Raw genomic sequence first — 17,885 nt, 5'->3', positions numbered from 1 at the left:
GCCACACACCTGTCTATATAAGACCTTACAGCTCACAGTGCATGTCAGAGCAAATGAGAATCATGAGGTCAAAGGAACTGCCTGAAGAGCTCAGAGACAGAATTGTGGCAAGGCACAGATCTGGCCAAGGTTACAAAAATTTCTGCTGCACTTAAGGTTCCTAAGAGCACAGTGGCCTCCATAATCCTTAAATGGAAGACGTTTGGGACGACCAGAACCCTTCCTAGAGCTGGCCGTCCGCCAAACTGAGCTATCGGGGAGAAGAGCCTTGGTGAGAGAGGTAAAGAAGAACCCAAAGATCACTGTGGCTGAGCTCCAGAGATGCAGTCGGGAGATGGGAGAAAGTTGTAGAAAGTCAACCATCACTGCAGCCCTCCACCAGTCGGGGCTTTATGGCAGAGTGGCCCGACGGAAGCCTCTCCTCAGTGCAAGACACATGAAAGCCCGCATGGAGTTTGCTAAAAAACACCTGAAGGACACCAAGATGGTGAGAAATAAGATTCTCTGGTCTGATGAGACCAAGATAGAACTTTTTGGCCTTAATTCTAAGCGGTATGTGTGGAGAAAACCAGGCACTGCTCATCACCTGTCCAATACAGTCCCAACAGTGAAGCATGGTGGTGGCAGCATCATGCTGTGCGGGTGTTTTTCAGCTGCAGGGACAGGACGACTGGTTGCAATCGAGGGAAAGATGAATGCGGCCAAGTACAGGGATATCCTGGACAAAAACCTTCTCCAGAGTGCTCAGGACCTCAGACTGGGCCAAAGGTTAACCTTCCAACAAGACAATGACCCTAAGCACACAGCTAAAATAACGAAGGAGTGGCTTCACAACTTCTTGAATGGCCCAGCCAGAGCCCTGACTTAAACCCAATTGAGCATCTCTGGAGAGACCTAAAAATGGCTGTCCACCAACGTTTACCATCCAACCTGACAGAACTGGAGAGGATCTGCAAGGAGGAATGGCAGAGGATCCCCAAATCCAGGTGTGAAAAACTTGTTGCATCTTTCCCAAAAAGACTCATGGCTGTATTCGATCAAAAGGGTGCTTCTACTAAATACTGAGCAAAGGGTCTGAATACTTAGGACCATGTGATATTTCAGTTTTTCTTTTTTAATAAATCTGCAAAAATGTCAACAATTCTGTGTTTTTCTGTCAATATGGGGTGCTGTGTGTACATTGAGGAAAAAAAATTAACTTAAATGATTTTAGCAAAAGGCTGCAATATAACAAAGAGTGAAAAATTTAAGGGGATCTGAATACTTTCTGTACCCACTGTATATCTAATTTTGCCTGTCATAACATTGCCTATGTAATATTTAATAGTGTGCAGTACATGTATATAATTAGATATAGATATAGATATAATTTATGAATATTTCATCCTTATTGGCTGTGGATCTTTTATAGGCTCTAAGAACAAATATTTTGGCTCAACCACACTGAAAAATAACGCAATAGTTTTCACCAATCAATTTGAGTTATGACAACTTTCAGCCCGATCTCACGGCAATTTGTACATTTTTGACAAGGTCGCTAATTCGTAAAAATCCGTACAACCTCACTCGTACGAATTTGTATGATTTTTGAAAAATCATAAGTATTTTATGAGGTGGTAAATTCATACACCTAACCCTGCCCCTAAACTTAACCGTCACAAGAATCGTACAAAATCGTACGAGTGAGGTTGTGCAAATTTGTACGAATTAGTCACCTCTAAACTAGCACCATAAACATTATAAGTAATCAACTTCAACAATTTTGTAAGTTGTTCCAACAAATTTAAGCATAATTGAGTGGTGGCCCTGGAACCAACTAATTTTATCTATTTTAATTCAAATTAACAGCTAACACATCACAAGCTAACTTTTGCAAAAATAAATAAATAAATAAAAAATGCTATATTGACGCTCATATGGCTCATACGAAAGCACTACTTTCACTTTCACAACTTAAACAAAAGCACTACTTTTCAGCATAATATTAACCACAAAACCGTCAACATAACATAAACTCTTTTAAATGTCAAAAATTCAAACACATCAGCATTACACAAAAACAGGTCTTTCCATTCACTAAAAACATAAAATACCAATTCAACATTTATTCTTCTTATCGAGTTCTGTGCAAAGCATGATGAAAACTAGAAATCTACTGCCCAATTCTCAAAGCTATCAATGCAATTTCATAAAGTTACTAATTTTTTTTTTTAAAAGGTTGAATTAAATAAATAGATGCATGTTTTAAAATTAAAATTCTAATTTATTTAAAGGGACAGTTCACCCAAAAATGAAAGTTTTGTCATCATTTACTCACCCTTATGTTGTTCCAAACCTGTGTGGGTTTCTTTCTTATGTCAAACACAAAAGAAGATAATCTGAAGAAGTTTGAAGAACCAAACAGTTAATGGTCCCCATTGACTTCCATAGTAGAAATACTATGGAAGTCAATGAGGACCATCAACTCTTTGATTACCAGCACTCTTCAAAATACCTTCATTTATGTTCAACATAAAGAAACTCATACAGGTTTGGAACGACATGAGGGTGAGTAAACATTTTCGGGTGAACTATCCCTTTAAGCTGTGGAAGAAGGTCCGCTGAATGTGTAGATCACATTCCATACCAGTATGTCCTTCAAAGACAGTTAAACTTGTCCTCTAACTACATGTGAATGCTGTCATGATACACACACACCCTGCCACACTGCAGAGCTTGTTTAATAGTTCTGACTAATCAGTTAATCAGTATGTGTGCGTATTTATTTTGACTGGCTGTGACACAAGCAACCTGTTTTCCCACAGAAGCAAGCTCACCTTTCATTGGACAGTCCCCTGGTCTCACGAGCCCCACCGCAATTCCATTCTCCTTATGGAATTGGTTGCCATGGTGATGATCGTTGATGGTCATTCCAGAAAGGGAGGTTGCCATGGTATCGCCAGAGTTGTAGTGAGCTGTGTGGCTATTGGGCGAGGAGCTCAATAAATTGTGCTGCTGGTCCATAGCAAGTCCAAATGAAGATACTGAAGGGGGAGGGGAGGACGGAGGGTAAAGGTAAGAGAGAAAAAAAGAAAGAAAGAAGGGGGGGGGAGTAAGTGGATGCACAAGAGAAAAGCAGGTCAAAATGCTTTTGCTTGGCACTAATTGTTTTGCTCTGATTCCTAGTGCAAAAAAAATTATGGTGGCCCAGTAGTGCACAACACAACAAAATCTCCACAACATAACAAAATCGCCACAGCACAATGGAATTAGCTAAACACAACGAAATTAGCACAACACAATGGAAACATGTCGCAACACAATGAAATTAGCACAACAAAATGGAAACTAGCCACAACACAATGGAATTAGCTAAACACAACTAAATTAGCACAACACAAGGAAACAAGTCGCAACACAACAAAATTAGTCCTATGCGTTATGTTGTGATGATTTTGTTGTGCTGTGGAGATTTCGTTGTGTTGTGCACTACTAGGCTACCATTCAGAATGGCTTTTCAGTGCTGACAAAAGAAAAAAGTTATTTCCGTGAAAAATTCAGGTTGAAAACCCACAACCCATTAGCAGAAACCTCAGAAACAACTGTCAAACCAACCATATGACTTCGGTGAGTCAACAGTAGAGGCGTCCATCAACTTTTCAAAGGACAGCGTGGGTTGAATCAATATCCAATCGGCAGGATCCGTCTCTTCACACAGGGCTGTCACAAGCTCATTGTAAACAGAGCCAGAGTGCCGGTGTGAACCTGGATATTTATACTGCCAAACATGCCGGTCTAGCTTAAGGTTACTGCCATGCGGCCTAAAATAGTGCAGTCAAGCCAACGTGTCTCTATGCACCTCCAGCAAGCCTTTCTGCAGTCAATTTATTAAACCATTGTATCGCACAACGTAACACAGTGCACTTGCAAAACTGCTTTGGTATGTTCTTATTTGTAAGATTAAAGACTCACGCCTTATATGATGACAGAATGTAATTAACAATCTAATTGCCAAATTACAGAAAACACCCTTTTATCAACTGACCGCAATTGTTGTTTCTACACAGGACACTCCCGCTCTAGAGCTATGAGGTGTTAGAAATCCAAATATTCGCTCATGACTACATAATCATTTTGTAATACTATAATCGCTAATATTGAAAATCCATCCCATTAGTGGTCCTTGTTATTAGGATATTTAGTTAGCTACTCAGCCCGAAGCAGATTATAGATGTTGGATATTGCACAGCCATCCTGAAGCGCTATTCATCCTACATACAAACACACACTCATTACACAGCGCCCAGGCCTCTAGACATCCTGACAGCTCATTCTGACGTGTGTGCTTGTAGCACTTAGTAACAGTGTGCGTGTGTGTGTGTTTTCATTTTTCTTTCTAGAGCAATAGGAATGTATTGACTTTTCAAGTCTCTTATACTTTTCATGGCTGCATTTCTTTGATCAAAGCTGAATTTTCATCAGCCATTACTCTAGTCTTCAATGTCACATGATCCTTCAGAAATCATTTTAATACGCTGATTTATTATTCATGTTTGGAAACAGTTGTGCTGCTTAATATGTTTTTATAAACTGTGATACTTTTTTCAAGATTCTTTGATTAATAAAAAGTTAAAAAGAACAGCATTTATTTAAAAAATTAAAAATTGTAACAATGTAGGCTTAAGTCTTTACTTCTCACTTTTTCAATAATTTAACATATCCTTGCTGAATAAAAGTATTAATTTCTTTCAAAAAAAAAATAATAATTATGAAAATTATGAGGGTGAACTATCTATCCCTTTAAATTCTTCATGAGCTATGTACAGTCACAGAAAGCTTCATGCATTATTTAGTTTCATCATCTGAGGTTTCAGAAGTGTCAACCATTGATGGCAAACATTGACTGGAGTAATGAGCAGCATATTATAGTAGATCTACATGATTTAGAGATGGAATAAGTAAGCCTAAGACTGCTGTTGAGCATTACCAGCATCTTCAATGCTACTATAATATACTATACTACAAAACACAGCTGTTGATGAAATCCATTAGCATTTCTTGAATACTTTCCCAGTTATATTAACAAATTGCTCTTCTCTTTCATCTTCTTATGGGTTTCCCTGCTCTGCTTTACTAAAATACACAGCCAAAAAAAAAAAAAAAACCTGTCTGGATTCTCCAGGTCATTGCATTGGGCAGTGGGAAAAATCTCACCTGTTTTATGTGCATCTGGCACACAAGCTGTCTGGAACACAGAATTTGCACAAGGATTCAGGATCTTTGCTCACTCACCTTTGCTCAAAGCAAAGTACACTGGGAATGTGATGACTGCTCAACATTTGTCACCGTTTACCTAATATCCACATCTTCAAATAGAGCAAGTAAACTGTACAGTATAACAAAAAAACTATGACACAGTGGGATCCAAAAGACTTTTGCATTTTTCTGATGTATTCTGCTAATTTTACATTATTATCATCATCCCAACTGCAGTGAAAAGTTGAACTGACATGACTTACATTCAGATCATCTTAGTATTTGGTATGCCACCCTTTTGCTTTAATTACACCAACAAAGCACGATTCATGATCATGTTATCCCATATATAATTTGAGAATGGGATTGTCCAAACAACATCTTGTTCTTCAATGGAAGCAAGAACATCTGATCATCGGTCACATTGATCATGTGAACTCCTTTACAAATTTGCTCATTTGATTAGTGACCTAAATAGTGCAGAATCTCAATCTGTTTATCATTTATGCCATAAACTTCCAAATGTAAATTACATTTTTGAATCCCTGATGTTCAACATGACATTTGGACCACACTGTATGTCCAATGAGTTTGTGTTAAAAGACCTTTTAAAAATGACCTGACTCTACCTAGTACCATAACACCACATGCATCCAAGGGCAGTTGAAGAGCACCATCTAACCAACCAGGCACTAACATCTGTTGTCTTTTGTGTGGCGGTGCCTCATTCTGAGTGTTAAGCATAAACACGTGCACAGTTGGCTCTCTAATGTGTGTGTGTGTGTGTGTGTTCACGGAACAAGAATGATGAACCTGGCACTGCTCATGGCTCTTCTGCAAACCCACATAAACAGGGTGATTTAGAGGGTGTGTGCGGCTAGAGAAAGCACAAGATCAACATAGATGTTTGCACAGCACCTGCGATACTCTGCAAAGACATATTCACTACACAGTACACACATAAAGCCATCCGAAGTGTCAGTAACTGAACGCAGGAATTCAAACTAATCTCTTTTTGCAAAGCAGAGGTGAAGGTTAACATGTATAGTTGCCTGGACACAAAATCAGATTTCATTAATTCATTATTCCACACTAAACATTTTAAACAGTACAGTGTTGTCACATGACATCAAATTGCATGTGGATGGTGTACAGTTAAAGGGATAGTTCACCCAAAAATGAAAACTCTGTCATTAAATACTCGCCCTCATGTTGTTCCAAACCCATAAGATGTTTCAGAACACAATTTAAGATATTTTGATATTCTGTATATTAAATGCATAGAGAAAATTTGCATAATGTGCAGAGTATACAGTACATACTGTAGTATGTTAATAAGTCATTCTGAATATAAGCCTGGTATCACATAACATCAATAAGACTTTATTTCTTTCTCCAATACATGAATAATCAGCATGACAAGGCACTCTGGATCATCTCAATAGTCTGGTTTGAACTTCAGCTTCAAACTAGACTGCATGCTACTAATAGATGCAGATGAATGCTTCCTTGTAAACATACACTTCCCCTTTCACTGAACACTGTGAAAGTGATAGTTCAAACAGACGTGGGAACATTTGATTCTTCTCATGGAGCGTCAAGACGTCTCACGAAACAAAGCTCTCACTGTTACTCTGACAGGATGTCAACAAACTTCTGGAATATTTAAGCTGTTCTTGTCAGCGAGTGAGTGAGTGAAGTGAGTGAGTGAAGTGACATGTGGCCAAGTGTGGTAACCCATACTCAGAATTTGTGCTCTGCATTTATCCCATCCAAAGTGCACACACACAGCAGTGAACACACACACACCGTGAACACACACCAAGAGCAGTGGGCAGCCATTTATGCTGCTGCGGGAGCAGTTGGGGGTTCGGTGCCTTGCTCAAGGGCACCTCAGTCGTGGTATTGAGGGTGGAGAGAGCGCTGGTTATTCACTCACCTCACCTACAATTCCTGCCGGACCTGAGACTCGAACCTGTGACCTTTGGGTTGCGAGTCCGACTCTCTAACCATTAGGCTTGTCATATGGTGGAACATTTTAAACTGTGCTTCTAATACCAATAAATCTAGTAAACATCTAAAATAGCAATTCATTGTGTGTTATTGTGTGGTATGCGTGTTATTGCAAATATATACATGTACGATGATATGCTGAGGCAAGGCTGTAACCAGTGTGTTTGCATCACTGGATATTACTGTTCATAATACAGTTGTCAAATATTCAATGTTTGGCTACTTACATCTTACCTCACATTTTCAAAAACTGAAGCACAGAATTCATGTTTGGTATTTGTGAACAGTACAGCCATGGCCGTAGCCAGGCTTTGAAAATTAGTGAGGTCCGGATGGGGGGATGGTTGGGGGGAGATTGGATGCTATAATAACCTCTTATTATAGAATTGTGCTATAATAACCCCTATATATACACAACTCATTATACACTATTAACACTTTAAAATAGACAGAAATTTTTGTGAAAGAAAGAAGTTTTCTCTGTTTTGGAGGGATTTTAATTTTTAAATTATACCCTATTTATTGCATCAAAATTTGTTAATACATTTCTATAGTTATGGGGTGGATAATTTTATCAGTTGTTTATTATACATGCAACAATACTGTTATAGTTTTTATTTATAACCATTGCTGTGTAGCTGATAACTTGTCTAGTGCTGTTATAAATGTTTATAGCATGATTTGTGAAAATTTAACTACTATACCGAATGACTTGGCACATACTTCATAGTGTTTGCATATTTCATTTTATTCTGTAACCTACTTTTTCTACAGATCTCTGCACTAGTGTTAAATGCTACTGTTTTTGACAGCGTTGATAACGCTTTCTGACAGATAATATGAATGTTTATTTATTTATTTATTTTTATGCTTCCTTATCGAATGTCGTAGGGTAGGCTATGTCAAAATGGGCTTTTTGATTACTGGTGATTACGGCGATGCAGTGTTGCCAGATATTGCTATTAAGATGAGCAAAAGCCCATCAGTAAATAAAAATAAACTGAATATATTACAAATCTTTTGCAAATAAGATAAGATAAAGATATCGCTGACCCTAAACCGCAAGGTCCTACATTATTAACTTTCTAAAGTGTCAAATTAAGTGGGAAGACAAGTCAAAACGTGCATATTAGCTGGATTTGGCAACACGGAGACTGCGCCGCGTCCTCACTGCAACTCTCTCAAGCCTCGTTCACTCCGCCAGCGCCTCGCAGCGATCATTTTCATACCACGGACGCTAAACATTCTTGCAAACTGTCTAAACTGAATTATACATACAGACATATGAGGAGTTTAATAGCAAATTGGTCATTCAGAGAACAAATTTTATTTTTGAGCATGAAAAATGTACCGAGGTTCGGACCTCGGTGACCTCATAGCTGGCTACGGGCCTGAGTACAGCCTTCTTTGTTTTGATTGGACATCTTGATTATTTTGACATTGACAAGCAATGTTAGTCAGATTAATTTTTTTTTCATCCTAACAATAAACAGAACAGCATCACATCTATTAAATATTGAGGAGGATAAGCTGGTCATTTCTAATTATTTTCTATGATTGTTACGGGCTGCACTGAGGTCCAGTAGACAGAGACAACCTGCTCAACTTCTAATAAATAAAAAAATAAAAAAAATAAAAAATAATTGGTGGGTGTGTGTGTGTGTGTGTGTATACCAACTCAACAGGTATTATTTGTTATGCAACCAGGCAAATCTCTAATCAACAGATCTGACCATGTCAAAAACTGCTTGGTTGGATTTAGCAATAAATCCATGGATGGCACCAGTAAAAGTCTGAATGTATCTCCTTAGGGTTTATTTGCTTGTTTATCTGGCACCAAACTGAAAACGCCGCTCTCCACTGGCATGCACTGGGCTTGTGCTTTAGAATAGCTGAATGTCTGTGATGCTCTCATCACGGATGACTACCCTTGTTTCCCTGACCTAAATTTGCTCTGCATCGCTATGAAGCACAGTTACTCCTCTCTCATATTTTCTCTCAGCTCTCGATCCCAACCTCCTTTTGGGCAGGGCCAGTCATGTTCGAATTCAAACACAGTCCCATAACAGGGTAACAAAAAGGATTCTTCAATATGAAATCCACCAGATCATAACTGCATAAGATCCTAGCAGTCTATGTAGAGCCTGATATTGGATTAGATGTCAAGAATACAGACTGTAAATCTGATGCCACAAAATGCTGAGTGCTGTGATGATGGCATAAGCAACTTCTATTATCTCAGTAGCATGTGAAATGATTCTTATGATGAGTCACTCCCTTATGAACTGGGTGTAGAATGATTCCACTGTTCTGTGGTGGAAAAACAAATATTAATTTCAGAAAATTATGTATGCTATGTTAAATATGTTATTTGTCTTTTACTACTGCAGCCCAGTCCATCAAGTAATACAGATTTTTCTTTTAATATTCATACATTTACTAATATTTGGACAAATATACAACCAGGTATAAAATATAAAATCATCCAGCACATCCATAAAAATGCTAAATGTGATTATACGGTATATTATAAACATTAACATCATGCTGCTTTAAGATAATAATTTGTATTGTGAACAGCACTATACAAATACATTTTGACTTGGCTTTTGAATTTAGAAATGTGTTAAAAAGAAATTTATGTAAAATACATAAGAAATATTCAAGTGCTCTTGTCATGCAGATGGATCATCGGGTTTTGCACCAACTTGTGGAATTCATGCAGCTTGAGTACTGCTTTCTTTAAAGTAAAAAGAGGACAAACCAAACACTGAATTCTGAAATCACTATTAATTTTCAATTCATCTACATACTTATGACTATATAATTTGGGATCATTAAATTACTAATAAAATGTTGTTTCAATCTTCTAGTTTGGTAGTCACAAACTTTTGTAGCCCACTTTACATATGCTTCAGTTCATGGCCAACAGCATTCCAGAACAGTCATGCTTAAGTTCTCAGGGCAAAGGACCGTGTGGATGCATGTAGACATGGAATTCTGGAATCCTGCTCATCACGCTTCTGTCAGAGAGGTAATGGCCTAAGTCTCTACAGCTGCAAATTCACCTCAAATTACACAAACCCACTTGGTCTGTGGCAGAAACCCCAATCACACTCTCTCATGCCAGTTAGTCTGAGGGGACTGTTGCAGCAAGCGAAACCCCTCTGTCAGTGCCTTGCCAATGCAACACATGAGAGACTTCATATGACATTATGTCAGAGATTTTATGCTCTTTGTAAGCCTGCCCATGTCAATAAACAACAACAATTTGCTCAGATGTTTTCGTGCAGCTTAGTGACCATTAAAAATAACAAGCGTGCACGGCTAACATTTATAATGCTGCAGCTAAAGTTTATCTTTTTTTTTTTTTTAATGTTTATACAAATAGCGCAAACAGCAATCACTGTGATGTGATAAGGACAGAAATAACCTAATAAATTTTTTTATTCCTTCTTCAGAGCAAAGATAATACTTGTATCTAATTATATAAGTACATTTACATTTTTTGATTCAGTGGTTCGTAATGTTTTACGATTTTACATATGCCGTAATAATGGCTTATGCTGAAATTCCCCATTAGTGTGTTTGGAAATACCTACAATTGGTTGGTTTAATTAACTGAACGCTTATGAATTAGATTTGACAATTTTAGTGTGGATTATTTATAATGAAAATGCCACAGCTGCTCTTTTCCATTCAATGAAAGTGCATGGCAGTCATGCATTGTTTGACAATTTCAGAATTCCAGTTGGCTGTTTCCTTGGATTATTAAAAATAAAAATAAATAAATAATAATAGTAATAATAATAACGAAATATAATAATAATAGAATAGAATAGATGGTTTCACTTTATTTTGATCATCCCTATAACACATTCTATTGACTATAAGTAACGTTGCCCCTACATATTAACTAACTTTCATTAAGAGTGTTAGTAGAGTATTAGTAGAGTGGTAGGGTTAGGGTTAGATTAAGTTGGCATGTACTTGCAAAGTTACTTATAGTCAGTAATGTCTTGGGAGACTATTGCAATAAAGAGTTAGCAGATATTAAACAGACAATCTACTAAAACTCTAATGAGATTTAGTTGACATGCAAGTGTAATGTTACTTATTGTCAACAGAATGTTCAAAAGGGACCATCAATATAAAGCGTTACTGAATAGATACGTGCATAACGCCTCTGGATACACCCTACAGGGTTCTTTGAAGGGTCTTGTCAGAGGGGCATGTCTGGTCCTCAACAGTATTCCAGAATCAGTCACCTCAATACAGTCTCATAGCATTTTAAACCATCAAACAGCAATCGGCCACTACACTCACTGGGGCGGAACCTTTTCATAAGGTACATGTTTGTACCTAAAGGGTCCATTTTGGTACCTTAAAGGTACATATTAGTACTTAAAGTGTGCATATTTGAACCTAATAGGTACAAAATTGTACCTTTTGAAAAGGTACCACCCCAGTGACAGCTTTTGCACCTTTATTTCTGAGAGTGTAGCAATGGTGAAAAAAAGAAATAATGTAATGGAAAACGTCAACTGTAATTAATGAGAAAAAAGGTGAGGCTACCCAACAACACAACCAGAGAGGCGTGTACAGGCAATACAAAAAAAAACAAAACAAAAAAAATCCTCAACTCAACCCCCATTTTAAATCGGATTACAGTCCACAGGGATGCAATGTAACACAGTGATAATATACTAAAAGGTCCGCTACCAAAACGACCGCATGTGCGAAGCACGGTGAACATATGCAGAATAATGCTGGTTCCTGAATGAAATTATGCATCCCCCCATGATTAGACAACTGTCGTTGAAGAAAGGCGTTGCATGCCATTATTTGAACACCGAATCAGCATTCGGAAGCGTAACCAGACTTGTAATAAAAACGAGTCGTCTATCATTTCAGACACAGAGCGTGATTTCAGACACCGAGACACTGTGATGGCTGAATTAAGATACATGAACACAGAGAGACGACATGAAGAGCTGGAATCATGGCCGCATCTCTGTTCTTTAGAGATGGAGGGAGGAGGCGCGTTCCAACAAAGCATCCTTCAACCAAAATCGATTTACAATGAGCTTGAACTCGCAGACATATTAGGATTTTTAAGAAGAAACAGCCTCACTTAAATTCATTATCCCTTTTATATGACAATAATCGCATTATTCGAATTCTTCAGTCAGTGCAGCAGGAATATTTAGCTAGTATTAAAATGACACATTGCACGCAACAGCTCTCGCAATTTGTCTTCAACTGATAAGAAATAAAGGAAACGTACAGGAATAAGGTTTTGCACGTCTATGGGTTTAATCTTGTAAATGACCACGACAGTATATAGGTATTTGGTGAAAAGTCCCATAAATACCGTTACATCAACGCTTTGTCCAGTTTGAATAATAATGTTACTTAACATATTTTTTCTGATGAGACCGGGTATTTTTTATCTCTCCCTAATAAGCGAGTCGATATTCAAGCATATGCTATATTCAGAGCATTAGTTAATTAATACGTAAGCAGCGCAGGCCCGATTTAACAACATGACATGTCCGACGCCGATTTAAAATTGCTGCAGGGCACGCGTGTTTTATGTTTAATACAAATCACCTTCGAATATAGCGCACGAAAACCAGTGGATACACTAATAAATCGCATTTACAACATCACACACGGCAGCTTTGTCAGGTTTTACTTACCTGTGCACGGCTCGCTGTTATTGTCTCTCCAGCTGCAGTCGCTCGCTGAGCGCACGAGGAGAACTGTCGTTTCTATAGCGACCTGAGCAAGAGGGGAGGCGCTAGAGAGAGATTCTTCTGCCTGAGAGGATAAACTGCTGTCTTCATATTTCATAAGTCACCACGTTCGATAAAACATGCTAAAAATGTCTGTTTGATGACAAATCGAAAACGTGAGTGTTTAAAAACACATAGTGGGTGGGAATATGCCGCCTGTAGATCTACACGAATGAACTGTATTTGGCTACATAGCAAAACATCAAACAAAGCGCTGTTTAATTCAAATAAACATAGCAAAACATGCTTCGGAGTAAAATACTAAAAATAAGTTAGGTTCATTACAGAACAACAGTGTGATCTGTCACAAAAATCACTGACGTGATTAAAACACAATTGCTTGGAAAGTGAACATGGTAGGCCTACTTTCTTTGCAAAGTCATACACTGTAAAAAGTGATAAGTTGACTTAACTTAAAACAATTTAGAAAACCCGTTGCCTTAAAATTATAAATAATAAAAAAAAATAAAAAATAAAAAGTGAAGTGAACTTGACAATTCACTTAACTTATTTTTTTAAATTATCATTTACTTAAACATTTTAAGGCAACGGGTTTCCTCAATTATTTTTAAGTTAAGTCAACATCACTTTTTACAGTGTACCCGAAAGTGTCTAAACACTTTTTGGGGCCACTATGTGTCATACATATTGGCCAACCAAGGAGTATTTCTTGCCTCTTTTCTCATAGCAGTCATGAGACTTGTACTGAGAAATCAACTGCTATGTAATCTCAAGAGATTATTGTACTCTCCAAAGAGCTGTGAGAACGTCTAAGCAAGTAACAGTCTCTCTATCTTCTCACTCTTTTCTGGACACGAGCCCAGGGAAACATTTGTTAGCGTAGCTGATATTCCAGGCAGAGGGATTTGTCTTGAGCTGGACTTGAGCTTTTCCCATCAGGTGTTTCTTTATATCCTGATCAGCAAAAAAGTACAGGTCACTTCCCTAAGCACCTGCTCATAACATGGCAAGTTGGTTTTGAGTGTGGATGGCCCTCTTTTTAAGTGCTGTTTGAGAATAATGTTGAGCACTGTAAATTTAGGCCCATTTATCATTGAGATCAAAAAATTTAAACACAAGAACAATAGTAACAATGTGATTTGACAGAATACAAATATATGCAAATATTGGTATTGGAGCTCCTCAGGGCTATGTTCTCTCCCCACTGCTTTTCTCTCTCTACACAAATGACTGCACCTCTAAAGACCCCTCTGTCAAACTCCTGAAGTTTGCAGATGACACCACAGTCATAGGTCTCATCCAGAACAGCTGGCTGTCTGGTGCAGTCACAGCAATCTGGAGCTCAACACGCTCAAAACTGTGAAGATGATAGTTCAGGAGGAACCCCCCTGCACTCCTCCCACTCACCATTATGGACAGCACTGTGGCTACAGTGAAGTTATTCAAGTTCCTGGGAACCACCATCTCTCAAGACCTGAAGTGGGACACTCACATTGACTCAGCAGTCAGCAGAGGTTGTACTTCTTTCGTCAGCCACAGGTGCAGATGACACAGTTTTACTCAGCTGCTATCGAGTCGGTTCTGTGCTCCTCTATAACTGTCTGGTTTGGGTCAGCCAGTCATCTCTAATTATTGCCTCTCTCTCAAGTACTATGTAAATACATATGCACATTTTCTATACAGCTGTATATATAGAGTAAATAATGCACAAATCTGTACATAAATCTTCTGTTCCAGATTCATACACATTATTATTTGTTAAGTCTTATTTAAATGTTTCTGTTCTCATGTCAGTTATGTATGCATGTATGTACCAAGAGCTTCTTAAAAAAACCACAACAAATTCCTTGTGTGTTTGCGCACACTTGGCGAATAAAGCTAATTCTGAAACAAAATATGCATTGGTATGTGTAAAGGGAGGCACCACTTGCCACCACAAATGAAGCAATAACCCAACTTGTTCAGTTGTCTTCAGCAGTTATCAGACTGTACAATTAGAATCAATGTACATCCATGTGCTCTTCAATTAATCAACTTTTCAGAATGCAGCCAATGAAATGGTCAATGCAGCTTTTACCTGGGCATTTTGTGCATCTGACCACAGTTGAAGTACCACAGTTAACCAGTAGATGGGGGAATAATGCAGCATATGCTGTGATGACCGTCTAAGAGTTTTCTAGAATATCGTGCAAGGCTAGCTAACATGCAAAAGGGAGGTGCTTATAGTCCTACATAAAGGGAGATGATAAACTTTACAGTGATATTGTGTGAAAAAGGTGAAATATGACTCCAGTCATAGTCAATATCTTAACATTTATATTGTGCTGAATTAAAATTGTGTATATAATGTGTTCATTTCAGTTCGGAATCGTTTTCCTTATTTTGTCAACCATTTGGGATGTAAATCCAGCCTGAGCTCTGAAGTAAGCAGGACACTGATCCTAACCCACCCATGAAAAAGGTAGCAACAGTGCCTCATAGATGAAGCCTATTGTTGTGTTTCAGGCAGTGTTTTATGTTCAATTTTTCAAATTTAAATTTAAAGCACTTTACTGGCCTGATTGCGTTTACATACAATATTGCCAATGCATTATACACAAAACAAGTAGCAATAAGACATTGTAACATCACCTTTCTTATCTATTGTTTGTCACTGTAATGAATTAAAATAAGAGAGAAAAAAAAAACATTTCTCAAAAAAAAAAAAAAAATACTATAATACTGTTAGGTCCATATATATTTGGACACTGACACAATTTTCATAATCTCGGCTCTGTATGCCACCAGAATAGATTTAAAATTAAACAATCAAGATGAAATTGAAGTGCAGACTTTAAAAATATAACATAAAAAGCTTTGGAATTACAACCATTTTTATACACAGTCCCCCATTTTCAGGGGCTCAAATGTAATTGGACAAATACATATAATCATTAAATAAAATGTTCATTTTCAATATTTTGTTGAGAATCCTTTTCCAGGCAATGACTGCCTTAAATCTGGAACTCATCATGGACATCACCAGAGACTGGTTTTCTCCTTTGTGATGCTTTGCCAGGCCTTTACTGCAGCTGACTTCAGTTGTTGTGTTTGTGGGTCTTTCTGCCTTTAGTTTTGTCTTCAGCAAATGAAATGCATGTTCAATCGGGTTGAGATCAGGAGACTGACTTGGCCATTGCAGAATATTCCACTTTTTTTATACCTTCAAAAACTCCTGGGTTGCTTTTGCTGTATGTTTTGGGCCATTGTCCATTTGTACTATTAAGCATCGCCCAATCAAATTTGCTTCATTTTACTGAATATTGCTAGAGAGTATATCCCTATACACTTCAGAAAATCACACTGCTCCGTCATGTTTCACAGATGATGTTGTGTGCTTTGGATCATGAGCTGTTCCAAGCCTTCTCCATACTTTTTTCTTCCCGTCATTCTGGAACAGATTGATCTTAGTTTCAGCCATCCAAAGAATGCTTTTGCAGAAGTGGTCTAATCTGGCCTTGTTTGCACCTTGTGGAGCACCCTCTGTTTTTGCTCTGATGAAGTCTTCTCTTGATTGTAGACTTTAACATTGACACGTCTACCTCCTGAGGTGTGTTCTTCTCTTGGCTGGATGTTGTAAAAGAGCTTAAAAGCCCTTTGACAACATCCAGCCAAGAGAAGAACACACTTCAGGAGGTAGACGTGTATATGTTCTCTGTGGACGTTCAGGCCTTTTTATGTTGCTGAACTCACCAGTGCGTTTTTTTTTATTTATTTTTTTCAGAACATACCAAACTGTAGACTGAATGTTCCTGCTATCGCTCTGATGGAGAGATAGCAGCCAAACAATTGTCTGTTTCACGTGCATGAAGAGCTCCTTTGACTGCATGATGTGGGTTCACAGCAACAGCTTCCAAATGCAAATGGCACACTTAGAATAAACTCCAGACCTTTTACTTGCTTAGTTGATGTAGAAGTAAAGAAGGAATAGTCCACGTCTGTCCATGAAATGGCTTTTGAGTCAACTGTCCAATTACTTGGTCACTTGAAGAAAATAAAAAAGGGGGGGTATTCATATTAAGGAGCTGTAATTCCTTAACCTTTCCTCCAACTGTGATGAGAACACCCTCAAAAAGCTCAGTGTGCACACAAAGTGTTTAAGCCCATATTCATTATATAACTGTAGCTTGGAATGTGTTTTGGTCAACAGCTAAAATAATAAAAATTGTCCCCGTGTCCAAATATATCGACCTAACCGAATTTTGCTGCAGTTGATGTCTGTCTCCCCCAGTAATAACTGCATTTGATCTATGAAGAACTATAAAAACTGTGGCATGAAGTTGGAGAAAGTGTGTCTGTCTCGACCTCACCAGTGTCACAGCAAGTTTGTCTGTGGGTGCTTCTCATTTCTTATCTTGCCTTGCTTTCCATCAAATGAGAACAGAGGAATCAAAGAAAGTCTTATTTGAACATACTTGATCACACAAATGTCACTTGTTTTAATATTTTCAGCCTTTATGCAAGACTGAACTACCTCCTATGTTTCTGTTAAGCACTGATAAACAAGTACATGGTGCACCCAGGAACTGGGAAGTATATGCCAATGCATGGGCAGGCAGAGAAGGCGATAGATGTAGTTGTGATTTCTGTGTTCTTGGCCGTTCTTCGCTTCAGTTCATTGCTTACAGTGAAGGTGGTTCTTTGAGTATTTATTAGTATTAGTTAATTTATTTGTTCCCTCCTGATGGAATAACTCAAGCATTCTCTAACTCCATTTTATCCATTCATTTTCATTCTTTTATTTAAAAAGGCTTCCAACAATAGCGTTCTCCATTTACTGGTTTTCTTTTTGCTGCGTGCACACATATATTGCTCTTTTGGTGGCTTGATTGCTTCAAT

General features: G+C 38.0%; 1 protein-coding gene across 14 annotated transcripts in view; it reads right to left on the bottom strand.

Annotated features, from left to right (window-relative positions):
* The window catches only part of mapta (microtubule-associated protein tau a), a 32,749-nt gene extending 19,714 nt beyond the window's left edge, over positions 1-13,035 (bottom strand). For 4 of the 14 annotated variants that reach the window (XM_058794441.1, XM_058794444.1, XM_058794445.1 and 1 more), the window contains exons 1-2: positions 3,595-4,637; positions 2,817-3,023 (exon numbers count right to left, since the gene is read on the bottom strand). In XM_058794441.1, the coding sequence (XP_058650424.1) occupies positions 2,817-3,023; positions 3,595-3,631 (244 nt within the window). In that variant the 5' untranslated portion in view covers positions 3,632-4,637. Of the gene's footprint in view, positions 1-2,816; positions 3,024-3,594; positions 8,093-12,950 lie in introns of those variants that run through there. The other 10 variants (XR_009273772.1, XM_058794451.1, XM_058794452.1 and 7 more) reach the window with 8 other exon arrangements.
* Between the last annotated feature and the right edge of the window lie 4,850 nt (positions 13,036-17,885).

This window comes from Onychostoma macrolepis, chromosome 12 (genome assembly GCF_012432095.1).
Source record: "Onychostoma macrolepis isolate SWU-2019 chromosome 12, ASM1243209v1, whole genome shotgun sequence".
Classification (NCBI taxonomy): domain Eukaryota; kingdom Metazoa; phylum Chordata; class Actinopteri; order Cypriniformes; family Cyprinidae; genus Onychostoma; species Onychostoma macrolepis.
The sequence above is the reverse complement of the archived record's forward strand: the minus strand, read 5'-3'. Positions and strand labels throughout refer to the sequence as shown.